This window comes from Oncorhynchus masou, chromosome 22 (genome assembly GCF_036934945.1).
Source record: "Oncorhynchus masou masou isolate Uvic2021 chromosome 22, UVic_Omas_1.1, whole genome shotgun sequence".
Lineage (NCBI taxonomy): Eukaryota > Metazoa > Chordata > Actinopteri > Salmoniformes > Salmonidae > Oncorhynchus > Oncorhynchus masou.
In genome coordinates this window covers 17,755,419-17,779,659 of record NC_088233.1, presented here as the reverse complement: position 1 = coordinate 17,779,659, position 24,241 = coordinate 17,755,419, and the positions used below count along the sequence as shown (strand labels likewise).

The following is a 24,241-nucleotide window of genomic DNA, read 5'->3' as shown; positions in this document are numbered from 1 at the left end:
ATCATCATCTGCATATCTATCACTCCAGTTTTAATTTGCTAAATTGCAATTACTTGGCTACTATTGGCCTATGTATTGCCTTACCTCCTTACTCCATTTGCACACACTGTATATACATTTTTTCTATTGTGTTATTGACTGTATGTTTGTTTATCCCATGTGTAACTCTGTGTTGTTTTTTTAGTCGCACTGCTTTGCTTTATCTTGGCCAGGTCACAGTTGTAAATGAGAACTTGTTCTCAACTGGCATACCTGGTTAACCTCTTGAAACTCTGGGGGCAGTATTTCATTTTTGGATGAAAAACGTTCCCGTTTTAAACAAGATATTTTGTCATGAAAAGATGCTCAACTATGCATATAATTGACAGCTTTGGAAAGAAAACACTCTGACGTTTCCAAAACTGCAAAGATATTATCTGTGAGTGCCCCAGAACTAATGCTACAGGCGAAACCAAGATGAAATTTCAAGCAGGAAATGACGCAGATTTTGAATGCGCTGTGTTCCAATGTCTACTTATATGGCTGTGAATGCGCCAGGAATGAGCCTATACTTTCTGTCGTTTCCCCAAGGTGTCTGCAACATTGTGACGTATTTGTAGGCATATCATTGGAAGATTGACCATAAGAGACTACATTTACCAGGTGTCCGCCTGGTGTCCTCCGTCAAAATTATTGCGTAATCTCCAGCTGCATGCACGTTTCCATTTGGTTCAGAAGCGAAAGTCAACTGCCACGAATGATTTATCATCGATAGATATGTGAAAAACACCTTGAGGATTGATTCTAAACAATGTTTGCCATGTTACTGTCGATATCATAGAGTTAATTTGGAAAAAAGTTTGCGTTGTAATGACTGAATTTTCAGGGTTTTTTCTTAGCCAAACGTGATGAACAAAACGGAGCGATTTCTCCTACACAAATAATCTTTTTGGAAAAACTGAACATTTGCTATCTAACTGAGAGTCTCCTCATTGAAAACATCCGAAGTTCTTCAAAGGTAAATTATTTTATTTGAATGCTTTTCTTGTTTTTGTGAAAATGTTGCCTGCTGAATGCTAGGCTTAATGCTATGCTAGCTATCAATACTCTTACACAAATGCTTGTGTAGCTATGGTTGAAAAGCATTTTTTGAAAATCTGAGATGACAGTGTTGTTAACAAAAGGCTAAGCTTGTGAGCCAATATATTTATTTCATTTCATTCGCGATTTTCATGAATAGTTAACGTTGCGTTATGGTAATGAGCTTGGTGCTATAATTACGCTCCCGGATACGGGATTGCTCGTCGCAACAAGTTAAATACACTCACTAACATGATACCCATTAGCTATATCACTAGTAGCATTAGCCATGTAACAGTACTAATGCCTTGGTAATAGATGCCATTGGAGGTGCCATTTTGTTTGAGCGTTGGCCTCAGATAAAGTGAAATGAGCTGATAGAAATAAGGTGGATTGGGTAAAAGGGCACCCTCACCTGAGATGGTGGTCGTTACAGCTGTCTGGCTGGGGTAGGCCTGCTGGGAAAATGGCTTAATGCTGAAGATAAAAAGACAGAATTAGGAAGTTGACCTGGTTATTGTAATAATACAAAAAATTAACTAGGTAGATAAGTTATAAAATCGAGCTAACAAGTTAGTTAAGTTATTACTTCATCATCGTATATTATCAATAACAAGACCGATACTTTATTTTATTTACTTTCCTGCTCTTTTGCACACCAGTATCTCTACTTGCACATCATCATCTGCTCATTTATCACTCCAGTGTTAATCTACTAAATTGTATCTATTCGCTCCTATGGCCTATCCCCTCGTGCCTTTTACACACACTGTATATATACTTTATTTTTTCTACTGTGTCATTGATTTGTTTATTGTTTTATTGGCTTGTTTATTGTTTACTCCATGTGTAACTCTGTGTTGTTGTCTGTGTCACACTGCTTTGCTTTATCTTGGCCAGGTCAGAGTTGCAAATGAGAACTTGTTCTCAACTATCCTACCTGGTTAAATAAAGGTGTTCTCAACTAGGCTACCTGGTTAAATAAAGGTGAAAAAAATAAAAAATAAAAGACACATTAGGACGACTTACTCTTGTGATGATCCAGGCTGGCCAGTGGATATCATACCCTGCCAAAACTAGGGAAGAGTAAGTTAATGGACAATCAGGACAGCACAATGCACATCAAGTCAATTGTTACGAAATATGTGGGTTTAGTGAGGGGTGTTTTACTCCTGTCGCCCCAGGGAAGGTGGGTCTTGGGAGGCCCAGCTTGTTGTGGATGGCAGTGGCAGAGACGATCTGAGCCGAGGACATGGAGGCCATACTCTGCAGTGCCTTGTCTTTCACACTCTGGTCCTTCAGTAGAACACAACACAATAACTCAGAGTGGTGGGACAAAGAACAAGCAACAACAGCCAAACAAACACACACACCCACACACATATAGACAACCTCACACACACAAGGCCGTCTATTTGCCTGAAAAATATGTGCTTTTAAGAGTACAGAATTCTATTGCTCTTCATTTTTCTCTGATACTAGTGAATAAAAACACAGAACACCCATTGTGTTGTTATTGAGTCTTGAATTGAATACCTAACCATTTAAATGTGTTTTTCTTTTAAGGGCAGAGCTTGTCTTGTATGAAAAAACAGTACATTACCCAAACAGATGGCAACTAAGGGCTGGATTTAATCCGTATTGCGGAAGATCCGTGTTAAAATTCAAAGGTAATTTCTGATTGAGCTAACATTGGCAGCTTTTACTGCAGTCTCCTTTAACGTTGAAACATTGCCTTTAAATTTCAATCGAGCTATAACACGGATACAGATTGATTCCAGCCCTAAGTGATTGAAAGAATCCCACAACCAAGGACATCAGGGCAAGATTCTAGTGTATGCTGAACATTGGAAAGAAAGCACTCCGGTGCTTGAGTTCTCTGTAGAGAAGTGGCATCTGTGGACATTTCATAAGTTGTACATTTTAATCAAATTTATGAAAAACATACAGTACCAGTAAAAGGTGTTGGCATAAAGTTGAAGTCGGAAGTTTACATACACTTGTTTTTCAACCACTCCACAAATTTCTTGTTAACTTCCTGGTGACAGGGGGCAGTATTTTCACATCCAGATGAAATGCATGCCCAAATTCAACTGCCTGCTACTCATCCCCAGAAGATAAGATGTGCATATTATTAGTAGATGTGGATAGAAAAACTCTGAAGTTTCTAAAACTGTTTGAATTATGTCTGTGAGTATAACAGGACTTATGTAGCAGGCGAAACCCCGAGGACAAACCATTCAGATTTTTCAATGGGTTTTCATTGGGAATCCAGATTTCTAAGGGACCTTCTTGCAGTTCCTATCGCTTCCACTGGATGTCACCAGTATTTAAAAATTGGTTGAGGTTTTTCCTTTGTGTAAAGAAGTAGCCCTGTTCAAAACGAGGGTCACTTCAAGTGTACTGTTAGATAGAGGCGCGTGCCCAGAAAGGTAGCGTCAGTTTGTTTTCTTCCTGTATTGAACACAGATCATCCCGTCTTCAATTTGATCAATTATTTACTTAAAAAAATACCTAAAGTTGTATTACAAAAGTAGTTTGAAATGTTTTGGCAAAGTTTACAGGTAACTTTTGAGATATTTTGTAGTCAAGTTGCGCAAGTTGGAACCAGTGTTTTTCTGGATCAAATGCGCCAACTAAATGGACATTTTGGATATATATCGACGGAATTAATAGAACAAAGGGACCATTTGTGATGTTTATGGGACATATTGGAGTGCCAACAAAAGAAGCTTGTCAAAGGTAAGGCATGATTTATATTGTTATTTCTGCGTTTTGTGTCGCGCCTGCAGGGTTGAAATATGTTTTCTCTCTTTGTTTACGGAGGTGCTACCCTCAGATAATAGCATTGTTTGCTTTCGCCGAAAAGCCTTTTTGAAATCTGACATGTTGGCTGGATTCTCAACACGTGTAGGTTTAATTTGGTATCTTACATCTGTGATTTCATGAAGGTTTGATTTTTATAGTAATTTATTTGAATTTGGCGCTCTGCATTTTCACTGGCTTTTGGCCAGGTATCCCAGAGAGGTTAAACTACATGGCAAGTCGGTTAGGACATCTACTTTGTGCATGACACAAATAATTTTTCCAACAATTGTTTACAGACAGATGATTTCACTTATAATTCACAGTGGGTCAGAAGTTTACATACAGTAAGTTGACTGTGCCTTTAAACAGCTTGGAAAATTCCAATGATGTCATGGCTTTAGAAGCTTCTGATAGGCTAATTGTCATCATTTGAGTCAATTGGAGGTGTACCTGTGGACATATTTCAAGGCCTACCTTCAAACTCAGTGCTTCTTTGCTTGACATCATGGTAAAATCAAAATAAATCAGCCAAGACCTCAGAAAAAAATAGTAGACCTCCACAAGTCTGGTTCATCCTTGGGAGCAATTTCCAAATGCCTTAAGGTACCACGTTCATCTCTACAAACAATAGTATGCAAGTATAAACACCATGGGACTACGCAGCCGGCATACCGCTCAAGAAGGAGACGCGTTCTGTCTCCTAGAGATGAACGTACTTTTGTGCGAAAAGTGCAAATCAATCCCAGAACAACAGCAAAGGTGAAGATGCTGGAGGAAACAGGTACAAAAGTATCTATATCCACAGTAAAACGTGTCCTAAAATGATGTGGATATATTGAAGCAACATCTCAAGACATCAGTCAGGAAGTTAAAGCTTGGTCGCAAATGTGTCTTCCAAATGGACTATGACCGCAAGCATACTTCCAAAGTTGTGGCAAAATGGCTTAAGGACAACAAAGTCAAGGTCACAAAGTGCTGACCTCAATCCCATAGAAAATTTGTGTGCAGAACTGAAAAAGTGTGTGCGATCAAGGAGGCTTCCAACCTGATTCAGTTACACCAGCTCTGTCAGGAGGAATGGGCCACAATTCACCCTACTTATTGTGGGAAGCTTGTGGGAGGCTATCCAAAACTTTTGATCCAAGTTAAACAATTTAAAGACAATGCTACTAAAACCTAAATGAGTGTATGTAAACTTCTGACCCACTGGGAATGTGATGAAAGAAATAAAAGCTGAAATAGATCATTCTCTCTACTATTATTCTGACATTTCACATTTTTTAAATAAAGTGGTGATCCTAACTGACCCAAGACAGGGAATTTCTACTAGGATTAAATGTCAGTAATTGTGAAAAGTTTAAATGTATTTGGCTTAGGTGTAGGTGAACTTCCGACTTCAACTGTACCTACTCATTCAAGGGTTTTTCTTTATTTTTACTATTTTCTACATTGTAGAATGATAGTGAAGACATCAAACCTATGAAATAACATGGAATCAGGTAGTAACCGAGAAAGTGTTAAACAAATCAAAATAGATTTTAGATTATTCAAACTAGCCACCCTTTGCTTTGATGACAGCTTAGCACACTCTTGGCATTCTCTCAACCAGCTTCATGAGGAATGCTTTTCCAACAATCTTGAAAGAGTTCCCACATATACTGAGCACTTGATGGATGCTTTTCCTTCACTCTGTGGTCCTTTACTCTGAGGTCAGGTGATTGTGGAGGCCAGGTCATCTGATGCAGCACTCCATCACTCTCCTTGGCCAAATAGCCTCTAAACAGCCTGGAGGTGTGTTACCGGTCATTGTCCCGTTAAAAACAAATGATAGTCCCACTAAGCGCAAACCAGATGGGATGGCGCATCACTGCAGAATGTTGTGGTAGCCATGCTGGTTAAGAGTGCCTTGAATTCTAAATAAATCACAAAAAGTGTCACCAGCAAAGCACCCCCACACCTTCACACCTCCTCCTCCATGATTCACAGTGGGAACCACACATGCGGAGATCATCCGTTCACCTACTCTGGGTCTCACAAAGACATGGCAGTTGTAATCAAAAATCTCAAATTTGGACTCATCAGACCAAAGGACAGATTTCCATTGATCTAATGTCCATTGCTCATGTTTCTTGGCCCAAGCGAGTCTCTTTTAATTATTGGTGCTCTTTAGTAGTGGTTTCTTTGCAGCAATTCGATCATGAAGGCCTGATTCACACAGTCTTCTCTGAACAGCCGATGTTGAGATGTGTCTGTTACTTGAACTCTGAAGCATTTATTTGGGCTGCAATCTGAGGTGCAGTTAACTCTAATGAACTTATCCTCTGCAGCAGAGGTAACTCTGGGTCTTCCTTTCCTGTGGCGGTCCTCATGAGAGCCAATTTCATCATAGTGCTTGATGTTTTTTGTGATGACGCTTGAAGAAACTTTCAAAGTTCTTGAAATGTTCCGTACTGACTGACCTTCATGTCTTACAGTAATTATGGACTGTCGTTTCTCTTTGCTTATTTGAGCTGTTTTTGCCATAATATGGACTTTTATATGGACTCTTTTACCAATTAGGGCTATCATCTGTATACCACCCCTATCTTGTCACAACACAACTGATTAGCTCAAATGCATTTTTGCATTATTCCACAAATATAGGCACACCTGTTAGATTAAATGCATTCCAGGTGACTACCTCATGAAACTGGTTGAGAGAATGCCAAGAGAGTGCAAAGCTGTCATCACGGAAAAGGGTGGCCACTTTGAAGAATCTTGTTTTACACTTTTTTGGTTACAACATGATTCCATGTGTGTTATTTCATAGTTTTGATGTATCCACTATTATTCTACAATGTAGAAAATAGTGAAAATAAAGAAAAACCCTTGTATGAGTAGGTGTGTCCAAACTTTTGACTGGTACTGTATGCTTGGGTTAATGGACTGCCTCACTGCCATTTGAATGATAGGAGCCTTGGGAGAAGATGAGCATGCTGGCAATGACGATGCACTGAGATGGAGCGTACGCAGTAGCTGCTGGTGATAGATACACACAGGACATACATTACACAGTACATGGGCCTTCCGCAGCAGAACACAACACTATGGATCTAAGAGCAGGGGCACCTTCACATCAAGCTATACAGACGGGCCTGAAGCACAGCCAACAGTACAGTATATTGAGGGTGGTACTTACCATACATGTGACCTAAATGCAAAGAGATGAGAGTGGTTATATTCTTACAGGCCACTTATCACCTGTATACTTCGCTATTTGGACAAGACTAACGAGTGCCTGTATTACAACATAGGATGATGATAATGTTCCGATAGTTAAAGATGAAATGGGAGGTATTGACAGTGGTATGTAAAGCATGACCTTGCAAACATAGGCCATGCAAGCCGAACCTGCACGAACAGCTTCCGTGTTAAACGATAATAAGGTCACTTCTGGCTGACTGCTAGCTCATCTACTGTACAATCAACAGCGAACACGTCTTGGCAGTACGCTGCCTGAATTTGCTGTCAGTGGCTTGCTGTCTTAACTTCATGCACTGTGAATATTGTGCAATCTATTTTCGTGATCAATATTTATATAACAAAAAAAAATGATATTTCAGTATTTTCTTGCAAGTTGACGGAAGAGATCTGCATTGTACAACATTGTTTAATGAAATATTATGAAACTGAACATACAATTAAATCCTTGATCAGTGACAAAGAGTGAAGAACTATCACATTGCAAAGACATTTCAGTTCCGCTATTCTTTTTCTAGTTACAGGAAGCAGTAAGAAACAGAGCAAAACACGGGGAAGTCTGGGACTAGCCCATCGAATGCTAAACAGGAATATCAGATGTGAGGAATCTTAGATGCATCCCACCTGTCACCACGGCAACAGAAACAAGAAGCTACACAAACAGTGCAGTAGGCAGTAGCTCTTACCTTTAGCTTGGTGTGAAACTCCCGAGATTTCCGTCTGGCAAGAACCTGAATGTGACTGGAGACCTGTTGGGAGGGAGACAAGGGAACAGACTGTTACCATGGAGATGAAAAGAAAGCGGGCCTAACCCCGCCACTGGGGACACACACTCCTCCCTTGACAACTGCTGCCAGCGCCTTGTATCCCTCCACCTTTCTCTCTGGCTAAGATTCAACAGTGAAAAAAACACCTGTGGTCTTTTGACATCAAGTGCTATGCATCATGCAAAAACATTCTTCAATAGGAGACCTGTTTTGATTCTATGCATAGCCACACAGCTCAAAGTGTCTGAGTTCGGCCTGTGGTGTCAGATGACCTGCATTCCAGCACCCTCTAAGGGCTGCACAGAAAATGGCAACGTGTGTACATCAGGGATTGGACAGTGAGTGAGTATGTACATCAGGGATTTGAGTGACAGATGGACAGTGAGTGAGTATGTACATCAGGGATTGGACAGTGAGTGAGTGATACTTCTGGGATTGGACAGTGAGTATGTACATCAGAGATTGGACAGTGAGTGAGTATGTACATCAGGGATTGGACAGTGAGTGACTACTTCAGGGATTGGACAGTGAGTGGTTCAGGTTTCATTACACAGTGCACAGCATATCTGAGTCAGTGTTTCCCCTATATTCATTTCGCAGCGACATGCAGCCATTGCTAAATCGTTGCCGCCATGCCAGAAAATGTGATAAATGTTTTAAGTAATACTAATTATATATATATATATAGAGAGAGAGAGAGAGAGAGAGAGAAAAAAATATGGTGGGTAAAACATTTTCAGTGTAAACTGAAATGTGTAGAATTGCAGGAAATTAGTTTTAAAATGGCAACATTTTGTCTCTGTGGCCAAGAGGAGGGACTCTGATATTTTGAGTTCGGAGACCATGCCATTGGCCACGTCCATACCACTCCCCCCCCCTTGCCAGAAAAAAAAAGAAAAAAAAGTGAAAACTCATATGGGAAAGGCAGTCCCTCTTACCTGCTTTCTTGTCCTTGTCTTTCCCGTTCTTAGTTTGATGTATCTTGCTATCAATTCATTGCGACCTGAGGGAAGAAACAAAGCACTAAGACAGCAGTCTGGGTGTGTAGGTAGTGGCCCCCTGACTTTTGTGTCCACTCTAGACAGGTGGGTATATGTGGAGGGGGCCTGGTGGGGGAGACTAAACCTAACCCTCGTTCACTTGGAGGGGACCATTGTGTTAAGGCCACACGGACAGGCGGACAACATGTGACCTCGGCCGAACAAACAGCATCTGGGGGATTTAGTGGTGTGACCCTACTCCCAGCAGGCCCGCACTGTAATCTCCCGCCGCCCATGCTGGGGCCTCCCTACTCTCAATCGTGTACACATAACATGACAATATGGGCATTCATGCAGACGCCCAATCCCCAGATCAAAGGCCGCAAAACGGCCAGCTGTAAGCATGCTTACTGCTGAATAATTCATTCTTTTCACCAGCTTGCAAACATGCTCAGCAGGACTTGGCAGGCGCGCTAAACAAGAGAGAGGGAGAGAGAGGGTTAAGGAAAGAGTGAGAGAGGGAGGGAGAGAGCGAGAGGGATGGAGGGAGGGAAGGAGAAAGAGAGAGAGAAGATTAAAGACCCTCAACCTAACAGACGAAACCAAGAAAATCCCTCCCCCATGGTACTCATAAAATAGCCCACTATGAGTTGAGTAAGCTAATCTTTATTTTCAAAACTAGACAAAAAGATTACACTGCCAGAAGAGAGCCAAGACAGAGAAGGTTCTGCACTGATGGACATTATTATAGTCAAACGTTTCAGAGGTAACACTGCTCTATTTCACCCAGCTTTTTTCTGAAACCTTGTTCAAAATCAGGTCCATCACAAATCCCTGCTGTGCTTGTTTTCTCTGTAAAACCAGCCAATTAATGTCATTACTGCATGTGAAACATACATTCAAATGAGTTTTCTCTGAAAACACTTAGAAATATAAGAAAATGCCTTGCAAATCCTTCAAGCAAATATCAACTAAACAATATATCCTTTCATGATCCCTCAAAAGCAGGAAAAATGGTGGGGAACATATTACTAGCAGTGTTAGACCAGAATACAATGGATGTCTACAGGTAGTACTGTAGAGGTGTGACGTTTAAACATCTAAACGAATTTGGGATCGTTAACATTTTGAAAAAATCCCTAACTGAACATGTTTTATTAAATTAAAATCACAGTGCCGACATCGCAAGACTACCGCTAACAGATTGGTCCCGATCATCATAAAGGCAAAACAATGTTTTTAACAAAAACTGTGGTGGCGCTGATGGAGAAATTAAAAATGTCTCAAACACAATACGTGGCATTAACAACCGAATGTTGGTTGTCGATGAACATGCTGTCATACATCACTGTGTAGTAGGATTTCATCTTCAATCAGAGGCACACAACAGAGAACCTAAAACGTCATCTGGATGATATACGATTAAGACTATCCTACCAACGGGACATTAAAAACTGTAATATCTTATGTTTCAGCGAGTCATGGCTAAACGACGACACAGATAATATAGAGCTGGCTGGCTTCTCTGTGCATCAGCAGGACAGAGCAGCTGTCAATAACTGCTAGTGCGCGAAGTCTAATATTGAAGAAGTCTCGAGGTATTGCTCGCTTGAGATAGAATACCTCATGATAAGCTGTAGGCCACACGAGCTGTCTATTTACCACCACAAACCGATGATTGGCACTAAGACCGCACTCAACGAGCTGTATAAGGCCATAAGCAAACGAGAAAATGCTCATCCAGAAGTAGCGCTCCTAGTGGCCAGGGACTTTAATGCAGGCAAACTTAAATCTGTTATACCTCATTTCTACCAGCATGTCACATGTACAACCAGAGGGAAAAAAACTCGACCACCTTTACTCCACACACAGAGACGCGTACAAAGCTCTCCCTCGTCCTCCATATGGCAATTCTGACCATAATATCCTCCTGATTCCTGCTTACAAGAAAAAACTAAAACAGGAAGTACCAGTGACTCGCTCAATACGGAAGTGGTCAGATGGCGCAGATTAGAGGTCGACTGTTTAATCGGAATGGTCGATTAATGTGGGCCGATTTCAAGTTTTCATAACAATCGGAAACCGATATATTTTTTTATATATTTTTTTACACCTTTATGTAATCTTTATTTAACTAGGCAAGTCAGGTTAAGAACACATTCTTATTTTCAATGACGGCCTAGGAACGGTGGGTTAACTGCCTCGTTCAGGGACAGAACGACAGATTTTCACCTTGTCAGCTCGGGGGATCCAATCTTGCAACCTTACAGTTAACTAGTCCAACGCAATAACGACCTGCCTCTTGTTGCACTCCACAAAGAGACTGCCTGTTAAGCAAATGCAGTAAGCCATGGTAAGTTGCTAGCTAGCATTAAACGTATCTTATAAAAAACAATCAATCATAATCACGTGTTAACTACACATGGTTGATGATATTATTAGATATTATCTAGCGTGTCCTGTGTTGCATATAATCTGACTAAGCATACAAGTATCTAAGTATCTGACTGAGCGGTGGTAGGCAGAAGCAGGCGCGTAAACATTCATTCAAACAGCACTTTTGTGTGTTTTGCCAGCAGCTCTTCGTTGCGCGTCAAGCATTGCGCTGTTTATGATTTCAAACCTATCAACTCCCGAGATGAGGCTGGTGTGACCAAAGTGATGAGCATGACTAGTTAGCGCGCGCTAATAGCGTTTCAAACTTCACTCGCTCTGAGCCTTGGGTGGTTGTTTCCCTTGCTCTGCATGGGTAACGCTGCTTCGATGTGGTGGCTGTTGTCATTGTGTTGCTGGTTCGAGCCCGGAGAGGAGCAATACTAAAATGCCTATAAGAACATCCAAGGTTAATGAAATACAAATGGTATAGAGGGAAATAGTCCTATAATAACTACAACCTAAAACTTCTTACCTGGGAATACTGAAGACTCATGTTAAAAGGAACCACCAGCTTTCATATGTTCTCATGTTCTGAGCAAGGAACTGAAACGTTAGCTTTCTTACATAGCGCATATTGCACTTTTACGTTCTTCTCCAACACTTTGTTTTTGCATTATTTAAACCAAATTGAACATGTTTCATTATCTGCTTGAGGCTAAATTGATGTTATTGATGTATTATAATAAGTTAAAATAAGTGTTAATTCAGTATTGTTTTAATTGTCATTATTACAAATACTTTTTATTTTTATTTTTTTAAATCGCCGATCAGCTTTTTTGGTCCTCCAATAATTGGTATCGGCGTTGAAAAGTCATAATCGGTCGACCTCTAGCGCGGATGCTACGCTACAGGACTGTTTTGCTAACACAGACTGGAATATGTTCCGGGATTCATCCAATGGCGTTGAGGAGTATATCACCTCAGTCATTGGCTTCATCAATAAGTGCATCGAAGACGTCGTCTCCACCATGACTGTACGTACATATCCCAACCAGAAGCCATGGATTACAGACAACATCGCACCGAGCTAAAGGCTAGAGCTGCCGTTTTCAAGGAGCGGGACACTAATCCAGACGCTTACAAGAAATCCTGCTATATCCTCAGACAAACCAACAAACAGGCAAGCGTCAATACAGGACTAAGATTGAATCCTACTACACCGGCTCTGACTCTTGTCGGATGTGGCAAGGCTTGAAAACTATTACGGACTACATTACCGACTACAAAGGCCCACAGCCGTGAGCTGCCCAGTGACGCAAGCCTGCCAGACGAGCTAAATGTATTTTATGCTCGCTTCAAGACAAGCAACACTGAAGTATGCATGTGATCACGCTCCCCGTAGCCGATGTGAGCAATACCTTTAACTTCTTTGGGACTGGGGGGCAGTATTGAGTAGCTTGGATAAAAAGGTGCCCAGAGTAAACTGCCTGCTACTCAGGCCCAAAAGCTAGAATATGCATATAATTAGTAGATTTGGTTAGAAAACACTCTGAAGTTTCTAAAACTATTTGAATGTTGTCTGTGAGTATAACAGAACCCATATGGCAGGCAAAAACCTGAGAATAAATCCAACCAGGAAGTGGGAAATCTTAGGTTTGTAGTTTTTCAAGTCATTGCCTATCGAATATATACAGTGTCTATGGGGTCATATTGCACTTCCTAAGGCTTCCACTAGATGTCAACAGTCTTTAGAACCTTGCTTCGGGCTTCTACTGTGAAGGAAGAGAGAATGAGAGCTGTTTCAACCAGAGGTCAGGCAGAGTGCCATGAACTGATGAAGCGTGCCCCTGTGAGAGTTAGCTGAGTTCCATTGCATTTCTAAAGACAAAGGAATTCTCTGGTTGGAACATTACTGAAGATTTATGATAAAAACATCTGAAAGATTGATTCTATACATCATTTGACATGTTTCTACGAACTGTAATATAATTTTTGTTACATTTTGTCTGAACAAGTGATCGCGCATTATGCATTTGGATTACTGGGCTAAACGCGCGAACAAAAAGGAGGTATTTGGACATAAATTATGGACTTTATCGAACAAAACAAACATTTATTGTGGAACTGGGATTCCTGGGAGTGCATTCCGATGAAGATCATCAAAGGTAAGTGAATATTTACAACGCTATTTCTGACACCTCTCCTTCTTTGGAAAATGGCTGGATGTTTTTATGTGACGAGCGCTGACCTAACATAATCGCAAGGTGTGCTTTCGCCGTAAAGCGTTTTTGAAATCTGACAGCGGTTGCATTAAGAACAAGTTTATTTCCATGCATAACACTTGTATTATTTATCAATGTTTATTATGATTATTTCTGTAATTTGATGTGGCTCTCTGCACTTTCACCAGATGTTTGTTTGAGACAATGCATTTCTGATCATAACACACAGGTTTTTGGACATAAAGATGAACTTTATCGAACAAAACACACATTTATTGTGTAACATGAAGTCCTGTGAGTGCCATCTGATGAAGATCAAAGGTAAGTGACTAATTTAATCACTATTTCTGATTTTTGTGAGGCCTCTCCTTGGCTGGAAAATGGCTGTATGGTTTTCTGTGACTAGGTGCTGACCTAACATAATCGTTTGGTGTGCTTTCACTGTAAAGCTTATTTGAAATCGGACACTGTGGCTGGATTTACAAGAAGTTTATCTTTAAAATGGTGTAAAATGCTTTTATGTTTGAGGAATTTTAATTGTGGGATTTCTGTTGTTTTAAATTTGTCATCATGCAATTTCACAGGCTGTTGGCGAGGTGGGACGCTACCGTCCCACATATCCCAGAGAGGTTTTAAACAGGTCAACATTCACAAAGCCACGGGGCCAGACGGATTACCAGGACATGTACTCAAAGCATGCATGGATCAACTGGCAAGTGTCTTCACTGATATGTTCAACCTCTCCCTGACAGAGTCTGTAATACAAACATGTGCCCAAGAAAGCAAAAGTAACCTGCCTAAAGGATTACTGCCCCGTAGCACTCACGTCGGTAGCCATGAAGTGCTTTGAAAGGATGGTCATGGCTCACATCAACACCATCATGCAGAAACCCTAGACCCACTCCAATTTGCATACCGCCCCACAGTCACATTCACACAGTCCCACTCCACACTGCCCTTTCCCACCTGGACAAAAGGAACACCTATGTGAGAATGCTGTTCTTTGACTACAGCTCAGCGTTCAACACCATAGTACCCACATAACTCATCACTAAGCTAAGGACCCTGGGACTAAACACCTCCCTCTGTAACTGGATCCTGGACTTCCTGATGTCCTGCCCCTAGGTGGTAAGGGTGGGCAACAACACATCTGCCATGCTGATCCTCAACACTGGGGCCCCTAAGGGGTGCACGCTTAGTCCCCTCCTGTACTCCCTATTCACCCACCACAAGGTGGCCAAGCACGACTCTAACACCATCATTAAGTTTGCTGATGACACAACAGTGGTAGGCCTGATCACCGACAACAATGAGACAGCCTATAGGGAGGAGGTCAGAGACCTGGCAGTGTGGTGCCAGGACAACAACCTCTCTCTCAATGTGAGCAAGACAAAGGAGTTGATCGTGGATTATAGGAAAAGGAAGGCCAAACAGGAAATAGAAAAGGAGGGCCAATGGCAGTCTCTATGGGGGTGCCACAGGGTTCAATTCTCGGGCCGACTCTTTTCTCTGTATATATTAATGATGTTGCTCTTGCTGCGGGCGATTCCCTGATTCACCTCTACGCAGACGACACCATTCTATATACTTCCGGCCCGTCCTTGGACACTGTGCTATCTAACCTCCAAATGAGCTTCAATGCCATACAACACTCCTTCCGTGGCCTCCAACTGCTCTTAAACGCTAGTAAAACCAAATGCATGCTTTTCAACCGTTCGCTGCCTGCACCCGCACGCCTGAATAGCATCACCACCCTGGATGGTTCTGACCTTGAATATGTGGACATCTATAAGTACCTAGGTGTCTGGCTAGACTGTAAACTCTCCTTCCAGACTCATATCAAGCATCTCCAATCGAAAATCAAATCTAGAGTCGGCTTTCTATTCCGCAACAAAGCCTCCTTCACTCACGCCGCCAAACTTACCCTAGTAAAACTGACTATTCTACCGATCCTCAACTTCGGCGATGTCATCTACAAAATTGCTTCCAACACTCTACTCAGCAAACTGGATGCAGTTTATCACAGTGCCATCCGTTTTGTCACTAAAGCACCTTATACCACCCACCACTGCGACCTGTATGCTCTAGTCGGCTGGCCCTCGCTACATATTCGTCGCCAGACCCACTGGCTCCAGGTCATCTACAAGTCCATGCTAGGTAAAGCTCCGCCTTATCTCAGCTCACTGGTCACGATGGCAACACCCACCCGTAGCACGCGCTCCAGCAGGTGTATCTCACTGATCATCCCTAAAGCCAACACCTCATTTGGCCGCCTTTCGTTCCAGTTCTCTGCTGCCTGTGACTGGAACGAAATGCAAAAATCGCTGAAGTTGGAGACTTTTATCTCCCTCACCAACTTCAAACATCTGCTATCTGAGCAGCTAACCGATCGCTGCAGCTGTACATAGTCTATCGGTAAATAGCCCACCCATTTTTACCTACCTCATCCCCATACTGTTTTTATTTATTTACTTTTCTGCTCTTTTGCACACCAATATCTCTACCTGTACATGACCATCTGATGATTTATCACTCCAGTGTTAATCTGCAAAACTGTAATTATTCACCTACCTCATGCCTTTTGCACACAATGTATATAGACTCCCTTTTTTCCACTGTGTTATTGACTTGTTAATTGTTTACTCCATGTGTAACTCTGTGTTGTCTGTTTACACTGCTATGCTTTATCTTGGCCAGGTCGCAGTTGCAAATGAGAACTTGTTCTCAACTAGCCTACCTGGTTAAATAAAGGTGAAATAAAAAATCACCAACGAACTATCATGGTCCAAACACACCAAGACAGTTGGGAAGAGGGCACGACAACACCTTTTCCCCCCTCGGGAGGAAATATTTGACATGGGTCCCCAGCTCCTCAAGTTCTACAGCTGTACCATTGAGGGAATCCTGACCGGTTGCATCACCGCCTGGTGTGGCAACTGCTCGGCGTCTGCCTGTAAAGCACTACAAAGGGTAGTGCGTACGGCCCAGTACATCACTGGGGCCAAGCTTCCTGACATCCAGGACCTGTATACTAGGCAGTGTCAGAGGAAGGCCCAAAACACTGTCAGAGACTCCAGTCACCCAAGTCATAGACTGTTCTCTCTGCTACCGCACGGCAAGCGGTACCGGAGCTCCAAGTCTAGGACCAAAAGCTTCTCAGACTGCCATAAGCCATAAGACTGCTGAACAATTCATCAAATGGCCACCTGGACTATTTACATTGACAACCCCCTCCTTTGTTTTTACACTGCTGCTACTCGCTGTTTATTACTTTAGTTTACTTAGTAAATAATTTCTTAACTCTATTTCTTGAACTGCATTGTTGGTTAAGGGCTTGTAAGTAAGCATTTCATGGTAAAGTCTACACCAGTTGTAGTTGGGGCATGTGACAAATACAATTTGATTTGGTAGGTAGGACTGCAGTAGATTGAATCGCATTGCCCTTAGCGGTCATACTGTACATACTGTACTGTATGTGACCATATCTGAACTGTGAATTCGCTTAATTTTATGTTGCTTTTTAATACGTTTAAACGAGAGAAAACATGGCAGTTGAAAACATTAAGAAATGTTCTACATTTGTTGCAGCCCTTACTACAGTATAGATTGGAGTTAGGGTTAACAAGTTGGAGTTGTGAGTTCTGTGGGTCGACGAGGTAGGGTTGGTGTATGGGTTGGACATGTTTGACAATGTTAGGTTGGAGGTTAAAGCTCTCATTACTCTGGTTTGCCTGATCAGCAGACTGCTGCAAAACCACTTGACAGTTGATAGTGTGTGTGGGCAGTTCTATGTTCCACTGCCCAGGCTGATGGAGGGAGCAGGACCCTGACCCACACTGACTCACTTCGCACGCACGCGCGCACACACACACACACACACACACACACACACACACACACACACACACACACACACACACACACACACACACACACACACACACACACACACACACACACACACACACACACACACACACACACACACACACACACACACACACACACACACAACATAACCTGAGAAAGTTACTTTATCATGACCCACCATTGACAACTGACACATTCCAGAGAGCTTGATGCCTGTAGCTGATATGCATCAAATAGTTATTTTTTTTGTTGGTAACCATATTAAAAAGTGTTTTTCTTGTTTACAGCACGTCTCTCAGCTGAGATCTTTTTAACACTCATTTCCTTTCCCACACTGACCACACTCCCACGAGGCTCTGCAGTAGAACACGGTGATGTCCGAGGACCCCAGAGAACACTCTGGCATTCTGACAACATGAGGATCACTCATACACTCATTCACTGCACCCTTCATGTGGTTTTACTATTAAACCTTACTCCATACATTTCTACTGCCAGGCAATAAGAGCTGTTTCCAGCATCATATCAATAGATTTAAAGGCATTTCTCAGAGATGTTTCCAAGTGTCATTGTGAATCACAGATATCAGGAAAGACAACTGTGACTTGGCTTGTTCCTGATTTAAAAATGGCATGAAAACCAAATAATGTATCGCTTATAAAATTAAATCTTGAACCAATTGAAGTAGCTGCCGTCAGTATTGTACTGTTCCATCCGTTTGCTGCATGTTACTATCAAGGTTGGGAGGCTAGCAACTTCAAACGTATCAAAAGTAATGACTCCCAACATGACAAATCACAAAATTATGTCCATGTACAACAAAATGCCTTGTTGTCTCTTGGTCCAGTGCTCTAACTTGTCACAGCCACGCACCCTTCTTCCATAGCTCTCTGATTAACCCATATTTACATAGCGACCGGCGCCCTAATCCTTTCCACTCTTTACTCCCCCTACCCAGAATGCACTGGGCCCCAGGCAGGCCCCTGTCTCCCGGCTGTGCGGAGTGAGTGCATGAGAGACCCAAATCCTCTGGACAATAGCCTAGCTGTCCCGTCGGCCATGATGGATGACTCAAGGGTCTCAGGCTCACATTAGCATCACAAAAGTCTAAAGCCAGCCTTTCAGTTGGAGGTCCCTGGCTGGCTAGGGAGAGATGGGGGAGATGGGAGAGAAGCGCTATAACTACAACGCACTTGAACACTACCATGGCTAAAGTTGCTGTATCTTTAATCCAGTCCAGCTCCATCCCCTGGGCGCTGTCTGGTCTGGTCACCATATTTTCACACACAAACATTGAGGGCTACCTTGGGGTGGGGTCTGGTATGGGAATAATACAACCACCCATGTGATAAGAGACCTTAAAGCTTCAGAAACCTATGAAACAGGTGACCAACAAATGGTAAGTATGTTAAGATCATATTACGTATTGGATATTATAAAAATACAGTGTTTACACTACCTTGAAGGTTACCAATAAAATGGGTGGATGGTGAAGTAGACATACTTGGTATTCACATCTCAAAAAATAGAAATTAATTTACCACAATTCATTTCAATAGAAAGTTAGCAAAAATAGATGAGATTTTGCAACCTTGGAGAGGTAAATACTTGTATATTTTTTGAAAAATGACATTGATGAACTCTTTGGTCATATCACAGTTTACTTACTTACGAATGGCATTGCCTACTCCAGAGGATTCGTTTTTAAAATCATATGAGTAAAACATATTTCATTTTATTTGGAATTCTAAGCCAGACAAAATTAAATGTGCCTATTTATATAATGAATATGAGTTTGGGAGGCTAAGATGAATAAATATTAAAGCTTTAAACCTCTCACAAAAAGTTTCACTCATACATAAATTATACTTAAGCCCAAAATTATTCTCCAGTAGATTATAAAGAAAAGCTCATCCTTTGTTCAAAAAATGCTTTAAAAAAAAAAACTTCATACAGATTACAACTTCTCATTTCCAACTAATTGAAAATTAAATTTTGTTTAAAGTATTGTCCTTTCTTAAACAAGTCATACAAAGCAGGTTACAAATTCAGTTTTATCCTCCAGAAAAGATAGAACACATATTACAACAAATGTTATGGTTAAAATCAAATATACTGATTAATAAAAAAACATTCTTTATGGAAAAAATGTTTAAAAATGGTATTATATTTATTAATGATATTATGAATAGAAATGGAGGAGTTATGTCACATTTGCAGTTATCGAAAATATATGGGAATATCTGCTCAATCCAAATTTACAACCAACTGATTGCAGCGCTACCACAAAAATGGAGGAGGCAAGTGGAAAAGGGAGAAGGTAGGGAACTTGTTTGCCTGCCATATATTAAAGATACAAATTGGCTAAGAGGAACTGGCATAAATATAAAAATATACCAGCTCATCAGAGGACAAAAATGTTGACAGCTGCGAGATTTTCGATGTACCAATTCCATGGCACAGCTGGTACAAAAAACTACACTTGACTGCCCACACTTAAGAGTTTTTCAATTTAAATTATTATACAAAATTCTTGCCACCAACAGAATGCTATATACAGTTGAAGTCGGAAGTTTACATACACCTTAGCCAAATATATTTAAACTCAGTTTTTCACAATTCCTGACATTTAATCCTAGTAAACATTCCCTGTCTTGGGTCAGTTAGGATCACCGCTTTATTTGAAGAATGTGAAATGTCAGAATAATAGTAGAGAGAAATATTTATTTCAGCTTTTGTTTCTTTCATCACATTCCCAGTGAGTCAGACGTTTACATAAACTCAATTAGTATTTGGTAGCGTTGCCTTTAAATTGTTTAACTTGGGTCAAAGTTTCAGGTAGCCTTCCACAAGCTTCCCACAGGAAGTTGGGTGAATTTTGGCCCATTTCTCCTGACAGAGCTGGTGTAACTGCGTCGGGTTTGTAGACATCCTTGCTTGCACACGCTTTTTCAGTTCTGCCCACAAATTTTCTATGGGATTGAGGACAGGACTTTGTGATGGCCACTCCAATACCTTGACTTTGTTGTCCTTAAGCCATTTTGCCACAACTTTGGAAGTATGCTTATGGTCATTGTCCATTTGGAAGAGCCATTTGCGACCAAGCTTTAACTTCCTGACTGATGTCTTGAGATGTTTCTTCAATATATCCACATAATTTTCCTTCCTCATGACGCCATCTATTTTGTGAAGTGCACCAGTCCCTCCTGCAGCAAAGCACCCCCACAACATGATGCTGCCATCCCCGTGCTTCACGGTTAGGATGTTGTTCTTCGGCTTGCAAGCCTCCACCTTTTTCCTCCAAACATAACAATGGTCATTATGGCCAAACAGTTCTATTTTTGTTTCATCAGACCAGAGGACATTTCTCCAAAAAGTACGATCTTTGTCCCCATGTGCAGTTGCAAACCGTAGTCTGTCTTTTTTATGGCGGTTTTGGAGTAGTGGCTTCTTCCTTGCTGAGCGGCCTTTCAGGATATGTCGATACAGGACTCATTTTTACTGTGGATATAGATACTTTTGTACCTGTTTCCTCAAGCATCTTCACAAGGTCCTTTGCTGTTGTTCTGGGATTGATTTGCACTTTGCACCAAAGTACGTTCATCTCTAGGAGACAGAACGCGTCTTGATGGCTGCATGGTCCCATGGCGGTTATACTTGTGTTCTATTGTTTGTACAGATGAACGTGGTACCTTAGTTGGAAATTGTTCCCAAGGATGAAGCTTCTAAAGCCATTACATAATTTTCTGGAATTTTCCAAGCTGTTTAAAGGCACAGTCAACTTAGTGTATGTAAACCTCTGACCCACTGGAATTGTGATACAATGAATTATAATTGAAATAATCTGTCTGTAAACAATTGTTGTAAAAATTATTTGTGTCTTGCACAAAGTAGATGTCCTAACCGACTTGCCAAAACTATAGTTTGTTCACAAGAAATTTGTGGAGTGGTTGAAAAACGAGTTTTAAGGACTCCAACCTAAGTGTATGTAAACTTCCGACGTCAACTGTATATGGGGCATACAACAATCTCAGCTCTGTAGATTTTGTTGCGAAGAGACAAAATCAATAGACCACTTATTCTGGTATTGCCCCTATGTAGCTTGTTGCTGGCCACAGGTTCAGGAATGGTTAAAAAAAATCATAACATGCACTTAAAATGAACCTTACAAATAGCAGTGTTGGGCGATCTGGAAAGACATAATCAGTCAATAAATAATATAATAATACTGGTAGAAAAGGTTTTCATCTTTAGCTCACAATCTGTGGATAACATATGATTACAACGTTTAAATAATGTTGTAAAAAATCACAGCACAATTGAAAAATATATGGCACATGGAAACCAAACACGGGCGGTCTATAGTGATAGGTGGGATGGGCTGAGAGGGCGGTCTATGGTGATAGGTGGGATGGGCTGAGAGGGCGGTCTATGGTGATAGGTGGGATGGGCTGAGAGTGGCTGAGGGTTGGTCTATGGTGATAGGTGGGATGGGCTGAGAGTGGCTGAGGGTTGGTCTATGGTCATAGGTGGGATGGGCTGAGAGGGCGGTCTATGGTGATAGGTGGGATGGGCTGAGAGGGCGGTCTATGGTGATAGGTGGGATGGGCTGAGAGGGCGGTCTATGGTGATAGGTGGGATGGGCTGAGAGGGCGGTCTATGGTGATAGGTGGGATGGGCTGAGAGGGCGGTCTATGGTGATAGGTGGGATGGGCTGAGAGGGAGGTCTATGGTGATAGGTGGGATGGGCTGAGAGGGCGGTCTATGGTGATAGGTGGGATGGGCTGAGAGGGCGGTCTATGGTGATAGGTGGGATGGCTGAGAGGGCGGTCTATGGTGATAGGTGGGATGGGCTGAGAGGGCGGTCTATGGTGATAGGTGGGATGGGCTGAGAGGGAGGTCTATGGTGATAGGTGGGATGGGCTGAGAGGGTGGTCTATGGTGATAGGTGGGATGGGCTGAGAGGACGGTCTATGGTGATAGGTGGGATGGGCTGAGAGGGCGGTCTATGGTGATAGGTGGGATGGGCTGAGAGGGCGGTCTATGGTGATAGGTGGAATGGGCTGAGACGGCGGTCTATGGTGATAGGCGGGATGGGCTGAGAGGGCGGTCTATGGTGATAGGTGGGATGGGCTGAGAGGGCGGTCTATGGTGATAGGTGGGATGGGCTGAGAGTGGCTGAGGGTTGGTCTATGGTGATAGGTGGGATGGGCTGAGAGTGGCTGAGGGTTGGTATTAAAGAGGTTGTTTGGTAATGTATGTCAAATGTATATGTAAAATGTGTAAAAAACGAAGATATTTGTCCTCTAAAGAGGGGGGGGGTGGTGGAGTGATTAAATGGGGCGACAGGGTAGCCTGGTGGTTAGAGCGTTGGACTAGTAACCGTAAAGGCTGCTGACAAGGTCGTTCTGCCCCTCAACAAGGCAGTTAACCCACTGTTCCTAGGCTGTCATTGAAAATAAGAATTTGTCCTTAACTGACTTGCCTAGTTAAATAAAGGTAAAAAAATTAAAAATGGAGAGAAAAAAAATAGAAGAAAAATTTACAAAAAAGAAAAAAAAGTTAAGACATATTAGGTTTATGTATTGCAACTAAAGAGGCATGCAAACTGTAAGATAAAAAACAAAGAATGAAAGAAACATAAAGTATATTACTTCTGGACCTGTTGACCCTGAAAGGAAATAGACCTAGAGTTGTGATCAAAATGCTCTAGCCTTGGCCCTGTGTACCTAAACCAGATGGTGCTGCTCTGACCAATCCCTTAGCTTGGAGATAGGGAGCTTCGTCGGATACCATCTATAGCTCCAATGTAGGTGTTTCCCCCAGAGCAGTCAATGGGTGCTGCCGTAACTCCCCCTGACAAATACATCCACACACACACACTCACTCCTGGCAGACTGACATCTGACTCCATCCTGACCAGCTGCCCTGTAGATCGCTTGACACGGTACATTATGATCCCCCAGCTCCCCCACTCCCATTTAGAGAATGGGCCAGAGAAAGACTTCATGGCCAAAGTCAGATGGTCTGACACCATGACGATGGCTTCTCTCATTATCAACATAGCCCTCCAGCCCTCCCTATGGACATCTCCACTCTCCACCAATCACAATGCACTTCCTTATACAAAAGGAGCCACTGGTCAGCCAAACACGCACAAGAGAACAAATGAATCTAATCACATTTTATTTGTCACATGCGGCAAATACAACAGGTGTAGTAGACCTTACCGTGAAATACTTGCTTACAAGCCCTTAACTTCTCTCACGCATTCTGGGAATATCAAACATCTCTTGCTTCTCTAATTGCTAATTTGGGGAAGCCTTAGCACAGTAATGCACACACGTGTGAAATGAAAGGCAGAATCATTACAAAAATTGTGATTAAGGCACGCTGTTGTATGTATGCAGGGATTTTGAGGATGTTTATTCATAGAACTATTTCCATTTCAGCAGTTCTTCCAGACCACACGGTTTCAAAATCAGATTAATGCATGAACATCTAGGAAGGCTGCTTTACAGCAGATCCCGGTAGCCTCCACTCAAAATAAAGTACTTCAGTGGTTTTAGAATGACTCCAAAGCCCAGTCTATGATGAACTTGGGGTATACCCTGGGGAGGCCACAGACCACGTCCTGGTTTGGCATTCATCGCAATTTTCTAAATTAAAAAGCCTGTGTATGTGCGAATGCAAAGTATATATACAGCAGACAGGTGCTCTAAGAACATTCCCTCTCTCCCAAACTGTGGTCTACTACTTCAACTCATGGCCCATCAGCCAACAGGTAAGGAGTGAGAGTCAGTGTGAGTGAATGGTGCTGGTTGGTTTTAATGGGAGTAATTAGCCATGCTTCCTGTGTGTTGGGTCTTCTGGTGTTCTGACAGAGGCTTGGATAGAAATATTACCCCAGCATGCTGGA

At 42.0% G+C, this 24,241-nt stretch overlaps 1 protein-coding gene across 4 annotated transcripts in view; it reads right to left on the bottom strand.

Annotated features, from left to right (window-relative positions):
* The window catches only part of LOC135509109 (transcriptional enhancer factor TEF-1-like), a 102,569-nt gene that overhangs the window by 19,790 nt on the left and 58,538 nt on the right, over positions 1-24,241 (bottom strand). For 3 of the 4 annotated variants that reach the window (XM_064929458.1, XM_064929461.1, XM_064929460.1), the window contains 6 exons: positions 8,813-8,877; positions 7,794-7,856; positions 7,046-7,057; positions 2,230-2,355; positions 2,089-2,135; positions 1,475-1,536 (listed from right to left, as the gene is read on the bottom strand). In XM_064929458.1, coding sequence (XP_064785530.1) covers positions 1,475-1,536; positions 2,089-2,135; positions 2,230-2,355; positions 7,046-7,057; positions 7,794-7,856; positions 8,813-8,877 — 375 coding nt within the window. The remainder of the gene's footprint in view (positions 1-1,474; positions 1,537-2,088; positions 2,136-2,229; positions 2,356-7,045; positions 7,058-7,793; positions 7,857-8,812; positions 8,878-24,241) is intronic. The other variant, XM_064929459.1, reaches the window with a different exon arrangement.